Consider the following 22,560-nt stretch of genomic DNA (forward strand, 5'->3'; position numbering starts at 1 on the left):
TAACTATAAAGTAAAAGCATGTATACATTTCTAATAAATTAAATGATAAATATTTAAACTTCAGTTTAGGTCAAGAACATTACTAATATCGAATAACTTTTACATGAACTTCTTCTATTAATATCGCCCAATTTTGTTTCCGGAAGCTGACAAACTAGTTTTTCAGCAGGGCTTTGTCATCGGAGTTGCAAGTTACCCGGTAATTTTGTTTCTTTATGGGAGAAATTAAATAGATCGGTGATTTAGTTCACACTTTCTGCATTTTTAATGCCGCGATGCATTACATTGAAATGTTTTGATAGTGCTGTTTTTATATGCATGAAAACCCGTAAATGGAGTCATAAAGTATGAAGTATTCCATTGGCCTATTTGTTGTACTAGATCGTGACCCTTCTTGTAGACTCGTAGATTGATTTTCAATAATTTTGCAAAATTATCTTAAAATAGCCAATTTTTTAATGATAGATTATTACAATTGAAGAGATAATTCTATTTATCATATTCGCTAGAATTTGTTGTTAGTATTGAATACATCTTTCGTATGTTTTGATGTTAAGTTGGAGCATTTCGGTGGTCTTTAAAGAAATTATTGCACAGTATGTGCTATTTGCTTTGCGTATATTGCAATGTTGTCGTAATTATCTAATTGCATGTCAAAGTTTTTCAAAGTTTAGTTTTATCTTTTAGTTAAGTCAGAGGTTTTATCTTTTCTGTAAGACCCATGCAATTGGAGTCATTCACACGAACGCCTCCGAGTTGAACTATGCAGGGACATTGTTGAACAAAATTCAAAAAAAGCATAAACCTAATGTAATTGGACGATTCCAAAGTGTTGATCGCAGTAATAGTTTAAGAAAATACACGGCACGGTCACTGTTTTGTACAAAACCATACATTTTGATATGTCATTAAGTGGTCAAATCGCCATTGCTATTTCTTTTTGATGTCCCAAGAGATGCTTTGCGACAATTTCCCATCCAAAATTTGTTTCCACATTTTTCCCGTTGCTGTGGTCAAAAGTAATTTTAAGTAACCTTTTTCATGTGTGAACTAAGGGATATCATATAACCTTTATGGTTCCTGTAACTTTTTTTTTGCAAAAATACGAAACTTTTGATTCAACAACCTGCAATTGTCTGATAAATTGGTCTACTCGAAAGTGCTCTTCCCTTCTTTATTGAAATAATTGAACAAAATCTAGAAAAAAACAACTTTCTGAAGTATGCTTGGTTTACTTTTTAATTAAAGCAATCATGGCTGATGCTGCAATTGATTCAGGACGGATCGTGAAGATGGAAGTGGATTACAGTAGTACTTGTGATGAAAAAATCCCTACTTGTAAGAAAATGGCAACTGAAGGCAACATGACCGAAGCTTTGGAATCTCTTCTTGCCCTCGAGAAACAAACAAGGACCGTAAGTTTTGTGGTGTGATTTCTACTTCATGGAAAAATTTATTGGCCTCTTTCTCCTAAATGTATTTTTATTTTAGGGTGCTGACATGATATCTACCGGGAAAGTTTTAGTTGCCATTGTGCAAATCTGTTTTGAAGCAAAAAATTGGAATGCATTGAATGAACACATAATACTTCTTGCAAGGAGACGGAGTCAACTTAAGCAGGCTGTAGCAAAAATGGTCCAAGAATGCTGCACCTATGTCGATGAGGCACCAAATAAGGAAACAATGTTGAAGCTAATCGATACCTTGAGGAATGTGACTGAAGGAAAAGTAATGTGTTGTGTGACTTTTCGTTTTTTTATTTGCTTTGTTTTATAATTTAGATCAAACGCAGTGTTCGTTTTCAGTATATTGCACTTCTTAATTGTTACAGATATATGTGGAAGTGGAGAGGGCAAGACTTACCCACAAATTGGCCAAACTGAAGGAAGAAGAAGGGAATGTGACTGAAGCTGCGAATGTTATACAGGAACTGCAAGTAGAAACGTATGGATCTATGGAGAAAAGAGAAAAGGTAATTTTTTGAGGAAATATTTGTTTCAGTCCATGTGGCTAAAGACCGACAATAACAGTGATATTTGGTATCCAAATATTATCTGCTTCATTGTTAGTGAATTAGTTGACCGTCTTTTGAAGGTCAAGTTCCTCTGGTCTTCCTGAGCATTCGCCCATTTTTATCAAGCCATGGAGGTAAACGTAGTCATTTCATGATAGAGATATTATATTATGTTCTCGGGTAACAATTGAATTTTGAAATGCTTATGAGAAAATATGGCAAAAAATAAGACTGATCATAAGGCCTTTAGTCATCAGACAGGAAAAGTAATCATAAGCTGGTAGGAACACCAATTTATGTTGTGTGAGTGATCTCATTGCTAAAACCTCGCATAACTAAAACACACAATTAAACTTGGCATAATAGGGATGAGTTCAAATTGCCTAGTAATTTCAAATGAGGAACAGAATTCCTGCTCTACAGGGTCGCACCCAGAAGTGGTAGGACTGATTTTTTTACAAGAATTTTATTGACAATATACTTACATCGACTCAATAATCTTCAAAGTATGCTCCTTGAGCTGCTACACACTTAGTATAACGTTGCTCCCATTCCCCGTACGCCCGCTGGAAATTTTCTTTGGGGATGCCGTTGATGACTCTCGTCGAAGCCTCTTGAATGGCCTTTATCGAGTCTAAATGTCGTCCCTTGAGCTGTCTTTTCTGTACCTGTATGCCTGGAGAATTGAGACTCTTAAATCCTTAAAGTGACTAAAAATAATGGCTCTTCCTGTGTTTGATGGTGAAAACCCTACTTGCCATGTATAATTCTGGCCATATCCTGGTTATGTTATGATTAATAACAAATCGAGGTGGAAATCCTGGAAATAGGTAATTTTAACATCTGTGGTTTTCAAGGGTTGTAATGACTCCTGGGAGACATTTCAGTAATTATAATGATCAGAGAGTGATGCTGACATCTAGTGATCTGTGGGAAGAAGCTGCTGCTGAAATATTTGCTCTCTAACTTTCCCAGAATCTATTGCTTAACTTTATTTTCTTTTCATGCTCTTTGAGGGGATTGTATAATATTTGTTAAAAAGAGGACATGGAATTTGATTGAGTTAGTCACTGTCCTTGAAGATTGTATTAATTTTGAGTTTCTCTGATGAATTGTTTCTGTGGACAAAAGAAAACGAAAGTCTTATATGTTAATGAGTATGCATTGCCAATAATTTGTGAACAATATTTGATCCATGCTTGGGCATCATGATGTTGCAGTGGCTAGTACACTGGCTTCTCAGCCCAACAGCTCAGGTTCGAATCCTGGCTATGTTATAATTTTGCATTGGTGTTCCACTCCCTATTTAGGTGCTATGTGGGGATCTCTTTGAGTAGAGTATCTGTCAAATGGGTCATATTGTGGTTCCTTCATAGTAGACTAATGCCTTTCAATTTTTTAGCAGAAAACTTAGAAGACACTCAAAAAGTTGTAAATACTTAGGGACTAAAAATGTCATATTGTGATATATTATGATAATATAAAATTTGCCCTCACAAACCTAAATCTTTTAACTCAAAGAACCTTTGGAAATGCTCCAACAGTAAATTAAGTGAAGTTACTTGCTGACATGGACACAAAAATTGTGTGCATGCCAGTCACTTGGGAACTCAGCACTAAAATAACTGCTGTGATATTTCCCATAGTTCTTTTGAATTTGTCTGGTAAACATGCATGTGTTTAAACGTTGGCTTTAACCTCAAGGACTTTGGCGTAACATGTATGACTATGATTAGATTGAATGGAAAAGGAGAATAGAAAGCTATGCAATGAGTTTAATAGAAGAGTTTCAGTGTGCCTCCAAGAAAATGGAAATGTGGGTGTCCATATGCTGCAAACTTAGAAATGCCTGAAATGTGTTTGCCACTGATTATGCTTGAATCCATGTTGGTTATTTAAGTTATTTTATTGGTGTTGAATTTATCTTGGTTAAAAGCATGTTTTTAGGATAAAAGGAATTTATTATAGTTGTTCCTTGTCTACTATTACTTTCCTACTCAAACATAGGTGGAGTTGATTTTGGAGCAGATGCGTCTTTGTCTTGCAAAACAAGATTACATTCGGACCCAGATCATTTCAAAGAAGATTAACCCTCGCTTCTTTGAGGATGAGTCTGATGCAGGAATTCAAGACTTGAAGTTGAAATACTACAGACTAATGATTGAATTAGACCAGCATGAAGGGTCTTATCTTGCAACCTGCAGGCACTATCGGGCAGTGCTGGATACTCCATCAATCAAAGAAGACCCAGTGCAAAGAACGCATTCATTACGAAATGTTGTTCTGTATCTGGTATTGGCACCTTATGACAACGAACAAGCTGATTTGACCCACCGAGTCCTTGCTGACAAATTAATTGAGGAAATGCAAACATACAAGTAAGTCACAAAAACCTTTGTCCTGTTTTTCATTTTGAAATTTGTTAAATTTTATTTTTCAAAAGGTTTTCATCACTTAATTAAAGGTCTAGTTTTCGTTCTTTTTATTTACAAGTAATAAGCTTCTATTGGGGTGAAAATAAATTTGTATTATCATAGCCAGGTCACGCTAGTCCATTAGTAGAGCGTTGGACTACTGACCAGAGGGTCTGGGTTTGATTCCTGAGCATACCTCTCTTGGCAACCTCAGCTCCACCTAAGCTGTGTGATTTTTCGGGCACTAGATTTTTCTGGGAAACCAAAACCAGCACAGGGAAAGGAACTGGCCCCTTTACCCTGATGTGTGTATTTTACATGCCGGCAGGCTTAGTATTGGGTGAACTCTGCCAATACCAACCAAACTGACCTAAGGGTTAGCGGTGCTTATGGTTTAACCAATTCTTTATAATTATCCTTGCATTGAGCGTCATGCAAATTGGAAATATGAAAATGAGTTGGTAGTAATTATGGACTATTGAGAGCAGAAAATCCAAAAATGATAATCTGTTTCTCATCTTCAATGCCATCTTAATGTTGAAGTGACACTTATTTAATGCCTAAGCCATTCATATGCATGGACTGGTGTTTGTCCCTAAAAGTAAGCAATTTTTAGTGATTACTCATTTAAATGACTTGACCCAGTGGTATGAACTGCCCCCAATAATGAGCCAGCTCTTCCATAGCTTTTTTTCTGGCAACTCAATTTCGTAAGAATACAGAATCTTTTGCTGTTGCAATACTTCTTGGGATTTCTGTATCTACAAATCTGTTGCATTTGTGATCATTATTATCCAAAAATATGCATTTTACCTATTGGATTTATATTCTTTCTAGTTTCTTTTGGTACAGGTACATAAGAGATGTAGCCAAAAAATCTTAAGTAACTCATCCATTTTGTCACCAGATCATGTCTTCTCCAGCAGCTGGTCTTTCTCAAACTTTGAAGGGGGTTCTATTTTTAAGATACACAGCAGTTTTCATAAGCTCATTACCTTATGTTTAAATCTGAATTATTCACCATTCTCTTTCTAGAATTAATCTATATGATAGAGATATGAAAGTTCAGGTTTATTAACCTGTGAAACGACTTAATGTTTGGACTAACCTCATCTTTTATAGTATTATTTTTTACATTTTCATTTTTTGTAAAATATGATTTTATAGCCTTTTTTATGACAGGCTCTTGTTTCATGGCAGTCATAAAGTTCGTCGAAACTTGTGGAACTTTACTTGGTTCCCTTCTTTCTCCTCAAAACTCCTTGTCAAGAACAGTACATCACATTCATCCTCGCCCAAATCTTCTTGTTGCAGTTTCGATTCTAACGGATTTGACATAAGGGCAGATTATGAATATTTAAATGCCATCACCATAGGTTGAATGGCTGGCCACTAAGCATAATCATGTTCAGTGGGCTCATCATTGTCCTCCCAGGACATCCAATGTTTGCATAACCAATCTGAAACTTAATATTGAATCTTTTACAAATGTAGGTGATCTGAAAACGTTCTGACCTCAGCATGAAGATATGCAACACACTTCTGCAAAAGTTTGCGAATGCATTGAAAGGTACTCGCCAAAATTTCAGCAATTTTGGACACCCAATCGTTTTTTTACTATCTTTTGAGTGAGTCGTTGAGGGTTTTTTGAAAATGAAAAAAATTGAACCTCAAACTGTAATTAAATATTTGTTTTTGGAAGGCAATATGCCTACACAAATGAAAGACTAGTTGGATGCTGTGTACAGGGGCTCTGTTACATCATTTACGATCATGAAATTTAGGGAAGCTGAATATGAATATGGCTGTACCAGCTAAGCTGTTGATGAGCATTTGGGTCGGCCAAATCCCAAAACAACTAATGATAACATTGAAACAGTTCTCCAAATGATACTGGATGACTGTCAAATCACTATTAGGGAGATGGCAGAGGCTATGGGCATATTGGATGACTGCATTTGTCATATGTTGATTGAACAATTGGACATGTGTAAGCTATCCACACTTAGGGTGTATCGTTTACTCACTTTGGACCAAAAATGCACTTTAATGAACATTTCAAGGCCCTGTTGGAGCAGTTGAAGCAAAGCAAGTTTGATTTTTTATGTCGATTCATAACTGTAAATAAGAGAGTAACATCAACTACTATTTGGAAGGGTTATAAAAGTTATGAGCCTTGCTGGAAAAAGTATATTAACTTAAAGATTGAAAAATGTTGAAAAATAAAGTTGAAGAAAAATTGTCTAGTTCATCTGTTGCATCTGAATCTTTTCAGACTACCCACATACAACACCATGCTACCAAAATTCTCCAGCCTAATTTGGAATGGTGTCTTCAGCAATCCTAAACGCCTGCTTAGGCCCTTGTCTTCATTTGCAGATCCAAGTATATCCCATGAGTTTTTGCACTTTGAGATATTTCTGATCGTGAATTAGTGACCAACTAAGCCTTTAAGTAAATTTTAGACTAAGTTTGTCTTTCTTGGTATCTTTCATCATCATAGATCATCTCTTGTAGTTGACAGGTCCATGGAGGCCTCTTCTCTGCCATTAATTCATTTCCTGCTATCCTGATTTCAATTTCCTTCTCATTCAAGCTTTTTGTTACCTTCGTAACCAGAAACTTGTACCTCTTACATGTTCCAGTCTTTCCCCCTTCATCTCAATATCTATTTCATTATCTCCACCAACATTCATCATCTTGGTTCTGCTCCTGTTCATCATCAAGGTGTGTTCCTCTTTCATGTCATACAGATGTTGCAACATCTAATTTGACTGTTGTTCTTCCTCTAACTGACACTCCTGTATCTTCTCTCCAGCATGTTCTGACCATGTCTTCGACATGAAGGTTGAAGAGGGAGGGGAAGAGACAGACTGTCTCACTCTCTCCCATTATCAAACCAACCTGTCCTCGTTCACCAATTCGAATACGCACCTACTGATTTAAGTGCGAATTTTCAATCAGTCTTCTATCACTCCAGTTCACACCTTTTTCTTTTAGAATTTTCATAAGTTTTTCCCATTTCACATAGTCTAAAGCCTTCATCAAAACAACAAAACACTCACAAGTCTTTCCCTTTCTCCAGACATTGCTCTCATACGGTATGCACTTTTTCTACAGCATCTCTTGTGCCCATTCCTCTTCTGAAACCATACTGTTCCTCCTCTGCTTTCTCCTCCATGATTTTGCTCAGTCTTCTAGTCAGCACTCTTAGCGATACCTTTGCTACATGAGTAATGACACTTATTGTACAGTGATCCTCACATTTTCATGTACCTTTATTCTTCGGTAATGGTGTCATCTCTGTTCCTAAGAAATTCAGTGGCCACTGTCCCTTACAGTAAATTTCGTTGCAGAGGGATTTCAATTTTACTAATCCCTCTTCCTACAGGCATTTCAGGAGCCCAGCAGGTATTTAATTTACATTAATGCCTTTCTGATTTCATCTCTTATAATGCTACCACAACTTCACCCATCAAGATGTCCTCTCATCAAGATGCAGTGTTAGTCCACCTTCTACTCCTCCACATTTAGCTGTTCAGGTTTTTCACTTGCCTTGTACATATCTCTCACGTACTCCTGCCATTCTTGGCAGTTATCTTCATTATTATTTGTATCCTGGTATATTTATTCACTTCATTATTTTTACCATTAGTTTAAATGAAATCTCATAAATCTTTGTGAATTTGCAATTATTTCTTTATTTGAAAATTTACAATTAGTATCATCAGCTGCACCTTCAGGTTTCTCAGCAATTGTTTCATTATTGGGTATAGTAAATTCTGCCACGGTGAACTAGTGTTCATGTTCTTTCAAATGAAACCACAAATATAAATTCGAAGTCACATTATTTTGCACAAAATTGCATTGACAAACTGGCAATTCTAGGCTATAATATGGTCTAAATAGCAACTGCATTTGAGAATTAATTCTAAAATTTGAATGGAAATAAATACAATTAGTTTAAGAACACTTTCATTCATCTCATTCTCTTAGTCTTGTAACATAATATAAAAAGCTGTACTAAATAATGTGCAGTGCATGAAAAGTAGTCAATAAAATTGTATCCACAGAAAAAATAGTAATGGTTAAGCTTCTTTTGCTCTGGTACATATTTTCATATTCATTTCCATGCATAAATGGCTATTTTAGGTATATTGCAAACTTTCCTGCTGAAATTTGCAGATTGATAAGGATATTTTTTTTTGGTAAAATTAAAGTGTGCTTATTATAATTTTGTATGTGGATGCTAATAATCGTTTTCTTTTCAGTCTACTCTCGACTATTTATGTTGTATTAAGAAAATGAAGTTTTCTCTGGTCTTCCACCTGTTCAGGGGTTCCATGTTGGCCAACGTTTCAATGCGTGACTCATGCATCATCCTCAGGGTAGTAGTAATCACGGCCTCAGTAATGACGGCCAATATGGAACCCCTGACCTGGTGGAAGACCCAAGAAAACTTCATCAAGCAAATATGCCAGGAAAGTACCAGATCTTACTTGTATTAAGGAAGTTGTTATGTAAAAGAAAAATTTGCCATAGTACACAAATAAATTTGTGTACTCTGGCATGGAGATAATGATAAAGCTTTATGAAATCCACTAATGATTTTTATTAATATAACCCAGGTTTTGACATATTGTGACATTATTAGTTTTAAGATGTTGCAAAGTGAAAAATTCAAGTCATAATAATAAAATATTATGCAGTGGATTTTACAAAGTTTGTTCATTATCTCTATAGTGCTGACCCTGGCGGTGGTGGGGAAATGTCCTCGCCTCCCAACCCAGAGGTCACGAGTTCGATTGCCACCTAGGTGGTTTTTCCTCTACCTAGGTTTGGGTGTATGTAATTATAATATTGTTACATCATTGTTTAAAGGCTGAAGTGCTGTTTTCGGACTAGTGCAAAAAAATAACGTATGACTCCATGTTATCAAGCCTGAAATTATTTTCTTCGTTGTGTACGATTATATTTTCATTTTAATATCCATAATTAATCAAAGAATGCTAGATGGATAGGGATTAAGTGAATTAAATAAGGCTGCGGGGATTGAAAATTTCCCTATAGAATTGATAAAAGGTAAAGGAAAATGTCTAAGGTAGAATTTTTATGGAATAGTGCATAGCATTTATGAGGAAGGAATTTGCCTGGATGATTTCATCTGATCAGTGTCACTTTCCATCCCAAAAAAGGGAAAGGCAGCTGCATGCGAGGACTATTGAGGATTAGGTTTGATTTCATTTTGGGGGCATTGAAGGTCATCAATAAGAGAATGAAGAGTAGGGCAAACGAACAGTTTGGGTTTAGGAAGGCCATGGAATATTGAAGGAGGTAATAGATGGGAGAGTGGTGGTAGAGGAGAGAACCTTCAGCAAGAGAGGTAGGAGAAGGGAAGTTTTGGCGTTTAAACCGAATGAAAGGAGTTGGAATATATGCTGAATCATAGAACGTAACTGCATGCTGTATCAAAGAAAGAAAGTTAACGTATTCTGGGGTGTCAGATTGTCTTATTAGGTTAGGCTAAGAAATGTTTGTTGTATTTCCATTTGAAACCTACCTTAAATGGTAGAGTATTAAATAATCCACAAAAATATCATCACTTTGTAAAATTTAACCCTATAGTTTTTCAAATGTTGAAGAAAAACTATCATATGAAAATTTGCATGTTGATGTTTCCCTTATGGATATTGTGAATTTTCACAAAGTGAGACTATCTTGTGGACATAAATCTTTCATTTATATTAATATTTGAATTATTGTTTGTAACTGTATTGCTCACTTATTCTTATTCAGGAATCTTCTACGACTCTTCATCAATCCAGAACTTATCAAGTGGTCTGGCCTGTGTGAAATTTATGAAAAAGAGTTAAAAGAAGGCTCCCCGGGCAGCCCCCCAACTGATGTGTTTTCACCTAATACTGAAGAAGGGCTGAAGAGGTGGTCAGATCTTAGAAGTAGGGTAGTTGAGCATGTAAGTATTTCTTAAAAATTCTATTTGGAATAAAAATCATATGATCCTTTCCTTCATTTCAACTGACAGTATGGCTACATTAACAAGTGTGCATGTATTGGATTTAATGGTGGAAATTGTATATAGTTAATACAGAAAGTTGATCATCAAAGTGAATGTTCTATGATTTTTTTTGTGCATGTGAGTGTTTTAATCGCCTCATTCTCTTTTTGGGTACTTCCATTTACGGATATCAGGTGGTATCATAAATGTTTCAAAAAGGGGTTGTCATTTCTCCCGGAATGTGAATTTTCTAAATTTTACCAATTCAAATATTTTCTTGGACCTTCAAATATCCTCTTTAAATTATTGTGTGCATAGGTATGTAAATGTTTGGATTTTTTCAATTTTCATTATATATTATGCATTGCAATTTTTTTTGATCATCTGAACATGCATGTTATCGATGGGAAAATACAGTAATACTTACTAGGTATTTATAGCCATGATTTATTTGGAAAATCTCCATGACTACAGGTCACACTCACAGGTGCTTGATGTTATTCAGAAACAGTAAAAAAATAACCAATTTTTTTCAATATGGCATTCAGGAAATTTTACATCCAGGTGTGCAACCAGTTTGGTGATTTTAGCTAACAAATATTTTCCAGCATGACTCAATTTAATAGAATTTTGATTGATTTTATTTGGAATAAATAAACACAAGGCATTGTACGTCCCTATATGAGCAGGGATCAACAATACCCCTTTTCAACCACTCAAATACATTGTTAAGTGTTTTTTCCAAGCATACACTGTTTGCATATGATCAAATACCTTTTAGTACTTTTGATTTTTGGCCAGGTTTCTCAGAACCAGGTGGCTGGTTCATGTAGATCTCATCCAGCTCTTCATTTAAGAGAGCACTCTTCAGATCTATTTGATAAATGTGAACTTTTTTTATACTGTAAGTATCAGAAGAACGTGAATGCTCTCTCATATCTTACTCCTGAATGAAACATTTTGTCTTAATCTTCTCTGTAATATTGAGACTCCTGGCTACTAAACAAGTGTTATAGTTATCCACTTAAAAATTTCGATCTAGTTTAGTTTTAAGGAACTTTTTACCTATTATGGCTTTTGTCTCTTCTGGGAGTTCACTAAGTGCCCACTTGGAATGATCTTCAAGGCTTTTAACTTCATTGCTGTGGTGGAAGATATCCATCGATTTTGTTCTGATGTAGGACTTGACAGAACTTCCTTTGGTGGGTCCTTAAAAGAAATTATCTGAACTTAGGGTGAAGTCCCATGTTCTTACATTGAGATTCTTGTTGTATGGGGGATCTTCATTAGAAGAGAAGCTGAAAATGTGTTTATTTAGGAAAAATTTCATTCCATGTCATGTTTCTTTTAGGTGTGGTAAACATTAGGTGTTATTAATACCCTCCTCTGGGATCCCATTGCGGGAATATCTAGAATAACATCATCTGGTCCATTGAAAATTATTTTGGGCTGTTCTCTTTCTACACCCTTGGAAATAGCATAAATGATAATGTATTGAATAATGTCGACCTTGAACTTTTTCAGACGAATATATCATCAATGTCCACCTGTCTGATCACTACCCACTTCTCTCTATAATTGCTTTTTCCATGTCCAATGCAAGTAAAAAAACTGCAAAAGGTATTTCTCTGATAAGAGCATAATCCCCTTTTGTGAATTATTAAATTCCCATGAGTGATCTTATTTGTTTGCTTGTAGTCCTATACTGAAAGCTTTGAATATTCTATTCCAGCTATGTACACTATTTTTAAATCTGTTTTACCCTTGACCTGAAGAATACAAAAAAACAAAAACTCGTCACTTAAATACAGAAATATGTGGGTTTCAGATGAAATTCGTTGGCTTTTAAAGAAAATGATAGATGTAGCATATATTACAAAAGAAGGATGTATTACAAAAACAAATCAAATCCAGCCAACTGTCAGGATTATTCAGAACTGAAGAAAAGTTATCGCCTAACCTGAGTCTTCAGAAAATCTTTGAACAACCTTGGGCTTATCAATACAGACAATAAATCTAAAGATATTTGTAAAACTATTAAGGAATCCAAGGGTACACATAATTTACAACAAGATCTTCAACTGCCTGACTCTGGTGAAAATTCTCTTCAAGATTACTCTAAAATTGCCTCCATTCTGAACGATTTCTACCTATCCCATCAAAATCCCACAGATTCAATGAATTCAGCTAATTATTCTCATATTCCTAGCGCATGTAATTCATTATATCTCTTCCCATGTTCAGCCATGGAACTGACCAACATTATGAATAAATTCCCTAACAATTTTGGTCCTGGATTAGATGGTATCATCCCCAATATAGTCATTAAAAGGCCATTTAATACAATCAAAGATCAGCTGTTATTCTTAATTTATGAATCCTTAACAATCAGAATTTTCTTAAACCTTCTTAAATCAGCCTAAATAGTGCCAAAATAGAAAGTTAAAGGTAGCCAATTGCCGTGAATTCTTACAGACCAATATCCGTGTTGAACCAGTTGAGGTAAATATTTGAAATAGTTTTCTATTGCTGTCTAGTACCATATTTTGAAACACCTGACCTGTTCTCCACATCTCAATATGGATATAGAAAAACAAGGCCTACTACAACAGCCACCTATCACATGGTGATTCAAACACTTAAGGTTTGGATAAGAGAACTGAAACTTAGTGATTATTTTTTTAATTTCGCTTAAGCCTTTTACTGTGTGAACCACCAGCTACTATAGTATAAACTGAAACATTATGGTGTAAGAGGAACATCCTACGAATGGATGAAGTTAACTACATCAGCATGTGGAGCTCTCAAGAAGTTAATCCAAATTTGTTTCTCCTCGTAGAAAAGTGACACTGGGTGTTCCCCAGGAATCTGTACTTGGCTCTATTTTATTTTTAATTTATATAAATGATCTACGAGGTAAGCTTAAGTCCTTTAAGGGAAAATACCCATGATTGTATGTTGATGATGCAAAGATAATTGTGTTAGCCTCCGCAGTGCACAGTTTGTCAGAAAGAGCAGCTGAAGTAGCACAGCTTTTTAATTAATGGTATCTTCTTAACTTCCTCAAACCCAATTTAAACAAGTCGAGCCTGATTTAATGCACTGATAAAAGCAAAGTTTTCACTGCAAGCAATCTCACCATTTGTAAGCATTCTCCAAAATTTCAATGCCCAGCTCCTGGCATTATTTTGCATAGGAACATGTCTTGAAAGGAACACATCTTCATTTAGAAAGTTAAGGTTCCTTTGCTTCCTAATAAGAAATATTAGACATTCTGTAAATTCAGGAGGGCCTTCTATCCATTTATCATGGTGACTTTTATTCACGTATTACTTTTAGTTTCCTCTTCTGGGGTTCCTCCCATCATGTAAACATAATCTTCAAAATCAATGAGGGTTATACATATTTTGAGCAATGCTCCTTGTCATTTACCATGCAATTCTCTTTACAAATATTTCTCAGTATAGGTCTAACTGAAATTACCATAGTCACTATACAATAACCCACTCAAGCCATTTATCAGAATACTTAATATAAGGTAATTCAATAAACTTCCCTGTAAAACCAAATATGAAACAAAAGTACTTGTTTTCAAGAAAAAGTTGTTTAACCTATTAAAAAATAATATGTTCTTTTCTGTAAAGGAATTTCTGGCATTGTCCCTGCAGTTCAATTCAGACCAAATAATATGTAATTATTGTAGTGTATTGGTATGTATACCAATATAGTACTATATTTAAAGTTTTATTAAATTTTTTCTTAAGTTGTGAAGTTAATATCTGACATGTCCTATATTTGTGTGTTTGTGAATATCCACCAAATCTTCTGACAAATAAATGCATCAATGTATCAATATCCTTATAATGTTTTGCAGATTATTCTTTAATCTGGCATTTGATAATAACTGAATCTTGGTGTCAATTATGATGATTCAGGTACATGTGTAACCTAAGTTAATGCCTCAGTTATCATACAGGGTCGCACCCAAAAGTGGTAGGACTGATTTTTTTACAAGAATTTTATTGACGTATAACATTGCTCCCATTCCCCGTACGCCCGCTGGAAATTTTCTTTGGGGATGCCGTTGATGACCCTCGTCGAAGCCTCTTGAACAGCCTTTATCGAATCAAAATGTCGTCCCTTGAGCTGTCTTTTCATCAGGGGGAAGAAGAAGTCCGGTGGTGCCAGATCGGGAGAATAGGGCGGGTGCGGCAACGTGGCAATGCCGTATTTGGCCAGGAGCTGTTGGTCGACACTCAGAGTTTTCGGCACCATCTTGGCGCACACCTTGCGCAAGGCCAAATCCTGTGAAATAATGCGTTGGACGTTGGATGCAGACAGACCCAACTGGTCTGCAATTTCTTCACTGGTTAAGCGTCGGTCTGTGTTCAGCAGTGTCCTCACTCTGTCCACATTCGTGTCAGTTCTTGCCGTCGCCGGCCGTCCGGAGCGATGGTCGTCTTCAATGAGCTCCCTACCCTCTTTAAACAACTTGTGCCACTCAAATACTGTGGAACGGCTTAAGGCAGTTTCCCCATAAGCCTGCTTCATCATATCGAGGGTCTCAGTTGCCGTCATCCCGAGTTTCGCCCAAAACTTCACGGAATAACATCGCTCTAAATTCAGATTCATTTTGTTTTTTGACGCGGACAAAAAACTTGCTTCCCTAAAAACGGTGTCCTCACTCAACGACAGCCCGCAGGTGGCTGAGGTTGGTGTCGGTCTGTTGCTAAGAGCCCCCTCCACCTTACCCTGCTAGGCAGATCCCCCCTCCACCGCTCCGTTCGTGCCAGAGAAAATCAGTCCTACCACTTTTGGGTGCGATCCTGTAATATCCAACTTGAATAATTCTCCATTTGCAGCTGTCACAAAAATTTGAGTTCCTCCATAAAAAGTATAGCCATTCCGCTCCATAAAATGTATAGCCATCCATCATAAATATTACTCAATAAACTCATATCAAACATTGAGGTTGCATTGATATGGGCATCATATGATATGAACAAAATGTTGAAGATTATGATGTTTCTCCTGATTCCTTTGATTTCTCTAATGTGCTCCTGTATCTAAACATTTTCATTTTGCAGCATTCCTCACTCATGTCAAACCAGTTGATTTGTGGCATGCCTCTATAAACTCATATTTTAAATTCTTCATTTCTTTAAATGTGCGTATGACAGAGAATAGATCCCTACTGCATAAAACCGAGTAGAGAATTAGTAGCAGGTTGAATCCCAATTTTAAACTTAAAATTAATTCATTGGAAATTAAACAAATATAAATTTCTTGCTTTCAGAATATTCGAGTGATGGCTAAATATTATACCAGAATATCATTAAAAAGAATGGCTGAGCTGCTTGATCTCCCAGTGGAGGTAAATTATTTTTATCACATTAGTGTATATATTTAGTTGTTGATGTTTGAGAATATTGACGTGCCTTGACATTATTTAATTTGGATTCATTGTATTTCAGGAGACAGAAGAATTTTTATCAAATTTAGTTGTGAAAAAGATGGTTTGTGCCAAGACAGATAGACCAGCAGGGGTTGTAAGCTTTGCCGAGAGTAAGGATCCCAGTGATGTCCTTAATGAATGGGCATCGCATTTGAGTTCTTTAATGCAAACCCTAAATCGTACCACACATTTGATCAACAAAGAAGAGATGATTCATAAACATCTTCTTGCTGTGAAAGAATGACTATGTTTACCAATGCTTGTCTGCCTCTATTAAATAATAATAAAAATTCCTTTAATTGAAGTCATTACTAACACATCTGATCCCTTGTTATAAAATTAATTTAAATATTAATTCATACTGATCGTTAATTTCCATTTTCGGCATCATTATGTCAATAATTTTATTTTCTCTAAGATATGTAGAAAAATATATAATTATTTAAGTATTAAACTCATAAAATCCTTTATTTTTTCATAATATATTTTTCTCCCAAAGTGCACCACTAAGACATTTAAGCTTTGTCTCTGCCCATTCCTGGATCCAGACATGGGTTTTAATTTATAATAGATACTGATATAATAAATTTTGTATTACCTTTTTAAACATTTTTTTATTTTCCAATAATCGCTAATGTGATTTCAATTAGTTACTATCATTATTATTGTTACTTCAGGGGTAAGGCTAGTTTTTTTATTTAAGAGATGTTAATTTTTTGCATCCAAAACCAAAGCTATCAAACCAATGGTTGTTTTCACAAATGAGGGTAGAGCTCACCTATTACTAAACCCAATGGCACATGAAATTCACTCATCAGGGTAGGATGGCCATATTCTTTCACTGTGCTGCCTAAGCTCTCCAGGAATATCTAGAACCCAGAAAACTGTGCAGCTTGGGTGCCTAGAGGCATGTAAGGGAATTGAACAGGGTCCTCCAGTCACTAGTCAACTGCTCGACCCATTGGATTAACATGTACTCACATTATTTGTATCATTGCCCAAAATTAAATTTGAGGTAGAATTCTTTTTTACAAAAGTTAAGCTACCTACTTAGGGTCTGTTTATAAAATGGAAACATTAAAACTCATATGGCCATTCAGTTGTTCATTAGGAATCTATAATATATAAATGTATAATACGTGCATGTGTATTTATACATATTCATAAACATTTTTGTTTTTAAGGTAATCCACCATTTTAGCCAGATTTTTGATGGACGAAACTACCAAATAAATATCTTGCCTCTCCTAACAAAACAGCTCATTTATCTATCCTGTTCACCATATAAATCTTGAGAATAATAAATGAGGTTGTTTCCCGTTGCCTTCCTCAATAGTATTTTTAATGTGACACCATCACATTTGACCCCACTGGGGCAGATCCCTCACCGAGGCACAGATACTGCACAGACTACCTTTCATCCAGCTCCTATATGCCATCATTGCTCACACCAGCCCAGGTCTAGGGGCACAAGCCCTTATACCATGTCAAGGTTGTAGTCCATGGAAGGGAGATATATATATATACATAAATACTAAATTCTTTTTATTGATATTGGCGGAGCATCTAAACTTGAGGATCCAAGTACAGAAATGAACACTAAAAATTATCACATAATTTCCTCAAAGTGGTTGGCAAGGAGTTTAGCCAGATTGAGGCCAAACCTTACTTAAAATAGGAAATCTCCCTCAAGACGTGAACATCAAATCTGCATATTGAAACTTTAAAGAGCTTGCTCCCTATAGTGAAAGATACCATTGAGGCAATCCATCAAGGGTCTAGTTAATTACATACAATGTTCAGATTCCAAGGTAATGTGTCTTAGGTATTTGGGTGTGCACAGAGCCCACCATAATCATTTTATCAAAGAAACAGGAATGCCACAATTTGCAACCAATCTCCTTGGTGAAGATCATCAATCTGGCTTAATAAGACAGATGATGCACAAAGAAATGAAAGGGAGTTGGATCGCCATCCAAATGCAAATGGCCATATTGACCTGTATAAGAAAGGAACCCATTCCAATGATCTCTTATTCACTCCCCACCCTAGATATCTAACAGCTACTCCCAAACAAAACACAAGATAACTCACTCCTCTCATTGCCCTAATTACCTTTTCCGGCATAATGACGTCCTCCCTTGCCAACCCAATTGTCTCGGGTGCGATTTTTGCCTACGTGGGTTTTCCTCCACCTAGGGCTTGGGTGTTTGCAATTGTCTTTAATGTAATGTACAGGGGTTAGGTGGAAGAAGGGACTATGAATTCTCAATATAGGCCCCAATGAAGTTGTTAAATAATTACTTATAACACCAGACTAATGAGGAACCACTACGCCCAACTCCTTAACACCATAATTCTTCTCCCCCCCCTTTTCCTCTCCAATCTCACACCACTTGCCCACCCTGTTCCTTCCCTTCACCCAGCCATCACCTCTTGACAATAATAATAATATACTTTATTCATCTTATAATCATATTCACATATGGTAGATTATATAAATATGAGCATCTGTCTCCATGACCAACAACCCTGTAGTTGGGGAAGGGTATGTACATTCTAGTGACTTGTAGAGCTACGCTTGTGGGAGCCGAGAGAATTGCTTCTGGTAGGGTAACTTGTGTAAGTAAGGTTGAAGGATAGGAATCAGACCCCTATTTGAGTGAAGATGTCTTGTTAAAAGCATTATTTTAGAAGAGAATGGGAAACCACGTCAATTAGTTCTTCCAAGAAAATGTGATCGACTTTACGAATGAGTTCTGGCAATGAAGGGCGACTACCGCTCGAGAATTACTACCTGTAGCAGGTGACGTATGGTTCTTCAGTTGTCATCGCACATAAATCTTGCAATACAATTGCCATTAGAAGTAGACAAAGAAGAGGCATGAATCTGTGACTTTTTATTCCCATCGAATATTTTGGATGGACTTGTAAAACCCATTAAAAAATGTTGCTGGGAAAATTTTGTCCTCATTTATAAGAAGTTCTGTCATGTAAACATCGTATAAAGCCATATTTTCTGCATTTTTATCCATTTTGAAACTAGACATCCAAATTTGGTTTTGGAAAATTTATGCTTTATATTTCACCGATCTGCAACGATTAACTCATAAATGCACTAAGTTAATCCATTGCGTAATCACTTCGTATTTTTGCGGAATGAATTTGAATTCAATTGTTGTTCGATAAATTTAACAATATGTATTTTGCACGAAAGCTAATTTTGCTCATCCTAAAGTTATGGCTGAAGATTGCTACCAGAGAGCTTTCACACACAAATCCGGACCAGGAAACAAGGCGTTAACTTTTGAAACCGTTATAATAAAATTTTTATCCACTGATAATTCGTATAATGTACGAAATGACGTCGTCAAACACAAATATATGTACAATTACGGGCATATTTCAACAAGATGAACACCCCTGGCCTTAATGTAAATGTGTATGCATTGAGATGTAAGTAATACAATTTCTCCTATGGAGTACACAACATGGAAAACAATTAGATAAATCGTTGTCTCCACTTTCTAGATTTGAAATCCTATACTGCATAATTATTTCGATTCATTTGTACCCACATGTATTAACACGCATTAACATTATACTTACTGAATAAAGTTCATGATGGGTCACTTTCAAAAAGTGGGTAGGTAGGAAGTACTTATTGAATAGACATACAGCAGTGCTTAAAGTAAATACTACTGTTAGCGGGCTAACTAGTTGGCATGAACTTTGAAATGATCCTCCCATCATTGACTATATAATAAAGGCAGTATAGAGAAATACAACTAAGTTGGGCATGCGCATGAAGTAAGGTGTGGACACTGAACGTGTTTCAGCAGAGGAATACGTGATATCTTTTATTTCGAGTTCAACCCGAGATCCCAAAAGCTGATATGAGTTTATTAATTCTGTTATTCCTCACTGATACCACACCTATTCATATGAATTCCCTGTGCATGTTAACCAAGTACCTCCCCAAAACCATGTATTCTTCAATGTCCTTAACTGTCCACCATCAAGAGATAGAACTACAATAAAAGATCATGAAATGACGGAAATAAGGCTTGAGGTTCTTCGATTTATTAACTCGCCATATTTTACAAAAATACCGATTAGTTACCATAAAATGGAGGGGTGAAAGTAACCTAAGGGAAAAGCATCAATGAACTCATCCTAGTCTTCTAACGGCGGGGCCCAGTAATTGGTCTCTCTCCATTGCTGTTCTTTCAGCTAATTTGAGGTCACGCTCATAATACTTTTCATATCATTCATTAATTTCTTTCTTGGCCTTCGTCATCTTTTTCCCTAATATTTTCCTCTCCATTATATTTTCCAGGAAGTTCTTACGCCTAAGAACATGCCGTCTGTCAATGAACTAACATCTCGTTATTATTCTTTGTCCCGCGGATCAAACCACTTCGTATTTCCCTCGTCTTCCACTCTTTCGTCATAGGGGTAGAAGCTAATTAAATGTTAACTGAAAATAATATTTCAATCAAGAGTTCCCATATTAGTATAATTTCTTTTCTGCCTCATTTCTCGCAAGCCTAATGGTTATAGTAAATTCAGCATCATACGGCGAGTTCCGACTACGACGTCAGTCGTCAAGCCACTTCACTACGATTGATCGATTATCCCTGCTTTCGAGAGTGTCGGCACCTTAGATCAAGGTATGGTATTACTCAAATTACTAAGTAATTGTGTATTCATATCTTGTGTGAAGCCTTCTCTGTTGAAACAGCTCTGTCATATTTTCAATTTAGGAATTTTTGCCGAAGCATCCTGGAGCTTTGAAGCTGTATCTAAATTTCGTTTCATCAGAAGTCAAAGGAAATGAACTCGTTCGTTCGTAATCTTCAGCGTATTCGCAGATGTAAATGGTAATTTAACTTCTATGGGCTGTTAATATAGAAATAGTGGTTAAGTATTATTAAGATAATTACGTATGGTAAGTAACGCGGAGGATAGTAAGGCGGCGGTATAAAGCGAGCTATTTAAGAGCCCACCCTAAACCATGAGAATACTATTTGTAGAGTGATTATAAAGGCGATTCGAACCTTACTAATAGGCACATCAACTGATTTCATGCCTCTAAAAAACTTTCCAATAGGTTTATTTTTTTCTTCGAGGGAATTCTCAGTGTATAGTGACTGTAGTACCACCAGGTATTTGGAGTACTGTTAAACCTTTTATCCGGGCCCAGTAGACAAGAGCATATTGTAATGCAACATTTTTAGGTCGGTTTGTTAATAGCTTGTTGTCATGTCAAGATGTTTTGTTTCTAAAGTATGTTTTCCTTTCAGCTTAATGTCCAGGGCATACCCTCAATTTTCCACTCAAATTTTAAGTATGCCCACACCAGAAAATGAGCCCAAAGTCGAATCAGTTAAACTCAATCGAATCGTGAATGACATAGCTAATTTAAATTTGATCGAAGTGGCAGAATTAAGTGCTCTTCTGAGGAAAACACTAAATCTTCCAGACACACCCATGATGGCTGTCTCGCAATCAGCCCCTGTAGCAAAGGTATAGCATACTTCTGTACGAAATGCTCTCTAGGATGTTGAATCTAAGATAATACCGGTGATTTTCTTTTCCAGGAAGAAGAAGAGGAAGTTGCCCCCAAGGTCGTACAAACTAGTTTTTCAGTAAAATTACTAAAATTTGATGATTCTAAGAAGGTTGCCTTGATTAAAGAAGTGAAAAGCCTTATGGAGGGAATGAACTTAGTTCAGGTACTCGATTTTCATTAACCTTGTATGCGCTTAAACTTTTGAAAAATGCTGCGTAGCCACTTCTAATCAATGTATAATAGCTATGGCATGCCCCACACAGCCAAAAGTCTTCCACCATGTAAATATATCCATTGGATATGCAGATTACATACAATGAATATGCAAATGTTATCCAATATCCAAACGTAGATATTCCTGTACATCATTTCATTTATATCCATTGTTAATAAGCTGTACCAACGGCAGAATGGCGTCAGGTTATCGCATTATCCTGGTTCTATATTAATTTGATAAAGATTTTTTGTGTGCATTCATCACTTATTCATAGGTATGAATTGATGGACACCCAGTCATACATTTACTCTATATCCAATACATATAATGCATAAAGGGATATGGATAAGATACGTGGTGTATATTTTGGATAGCCATCTGGCAGATACAGACTATTTTGTGCACTTATTTGAGCATTATTTCATGCCTTCTAATGACTTGCAAAAATGCGATGGCTTTCTAATTGCCTTGTTTTTAATATTCCAAGACTTACATCAAGCATATACTTGTTTCAGGCAAAAAAATTCGTCGAAAGTGCACCCACAGTGGTTAAGGGTGATCTTAACAAAGAAGAAGCAGAAAAGCTGAAAGAAGCATTGGTCAAAGTGGGTGCTATTTGTGAAATTGAGTGAACAGGAAATTAAGTATAGAAACATTTGTTAATTGATTCTTGGTGCTAAATAGTACTCATCAGAAATACTGTGAATCACAAGTGACTGAATTTCAAGATGTAGCCATTTTAAATCTTCTGTCGGTACTGTCTGTTCATTGTTGTCATGTGAGAAGGTAACATTTTTATTTTTGCCATTATGTTTGTTCAACAATAAAGATTTGTAGCATAGCTTTATAAAGATGATGCTTTATTTAAA

General features: G+C 36.0%; 2 protein-coding genes across 5 annotated transcripts; both read left to right on the top strand.

The window, feature by feature from the left end:
• Window positions 1-20: 20 nt before the first annotated feature.
• Rpn5 (regulatory particle non-ATPase 5) lies at window positions 21-16,506 on the top strand. Of its 2 annotated transcripts, none has more exons than XM_071587550.1 (8): window positions 21-199; window positions 1,249-1,415; window positions 1,492-1,728; window positions 1,832-1,972; window positions 4,022-4,392; window positions 10,225-10,402; window positions 15,741-15,818; window positions 15,919-16,506. In XM_071587550.1, the coding sequence occupies exons 2-8, from the start codon at window positions 1,254-1,256 to the stop codon at window positions 16,141-16,143; spliced, it is 1,392 nt and encodes a 463-aa protein (XP_071443651.1). In that variant the 5' UTR covers window positions 21-199; window positions 1,249-1,253; the 3' UTR covers window positions 16,144-16,506. The 2 variants fall into 2 exon arrangements, with proteins under 2 accessions (XP_071443651.1, XP_071443652.1); XM_071587551.1 differs by lacking the exon at window positions 21-199 and adding an exon at window positions 223-345.
• A 3,903-nt stretch (window positions 16,507-20,409) lies between these two features.
• mRpL12 (mitochondrial ribosomal protein L12) lies at window positions 20,410-22,560 on the top strand. 3 transcript variants are annotated; one of them, XM_071588460.1, is made up of 5 exons: window positions 20,473-20,572; window positions 20,666-20,782; window positions 21,206-21,428; window positions 21,503-21,637; window positions 22,207-22,560. In XM_071588460.1, exons 2-5 carry the CDS (start codon window positions 20,736-20,738, stop codon window positions 22,321-22,323), a joined length of 522 nt encoding a protein of 173 aa, XP_071444561.1. In that variant the 5' UTR covers window positions 20,473-20,572; window positions 20,666-20,735; the 3' UTR covers window positions 22,324-22,560. The 3 variants fall into 3 exon arrangements, with proteins under 3 accessions (XP_071444563.1, XP_071444561.1, XP_071444562.1); XM_071588462.1 differs by lacking the exon at window positions 20,666-20,782 and having other exon boundaries at window positions 20,410-20,572; XM_071588461.1 differs by lacking the exon at window positions 20,473-20,572 and having other exon boundaries at window positions 20,583-20,782.

This window comes from Hetaerina americana, unplaced genomic scaffold (genome assembly GCF_022747635.1).
Source record: "Hetaerina americana unplaced genomic scaffold, ioHetAmer1.1.p SCAF_3, whole genome shotgun sequence".
NCBI classification, from domain to species: domain Eukaryota; kingdom Metazoa; phylum Arthropoda; class Insecta; order Odonata; family Calopterygidae; genus Hetaerina; species Hetaerina americana.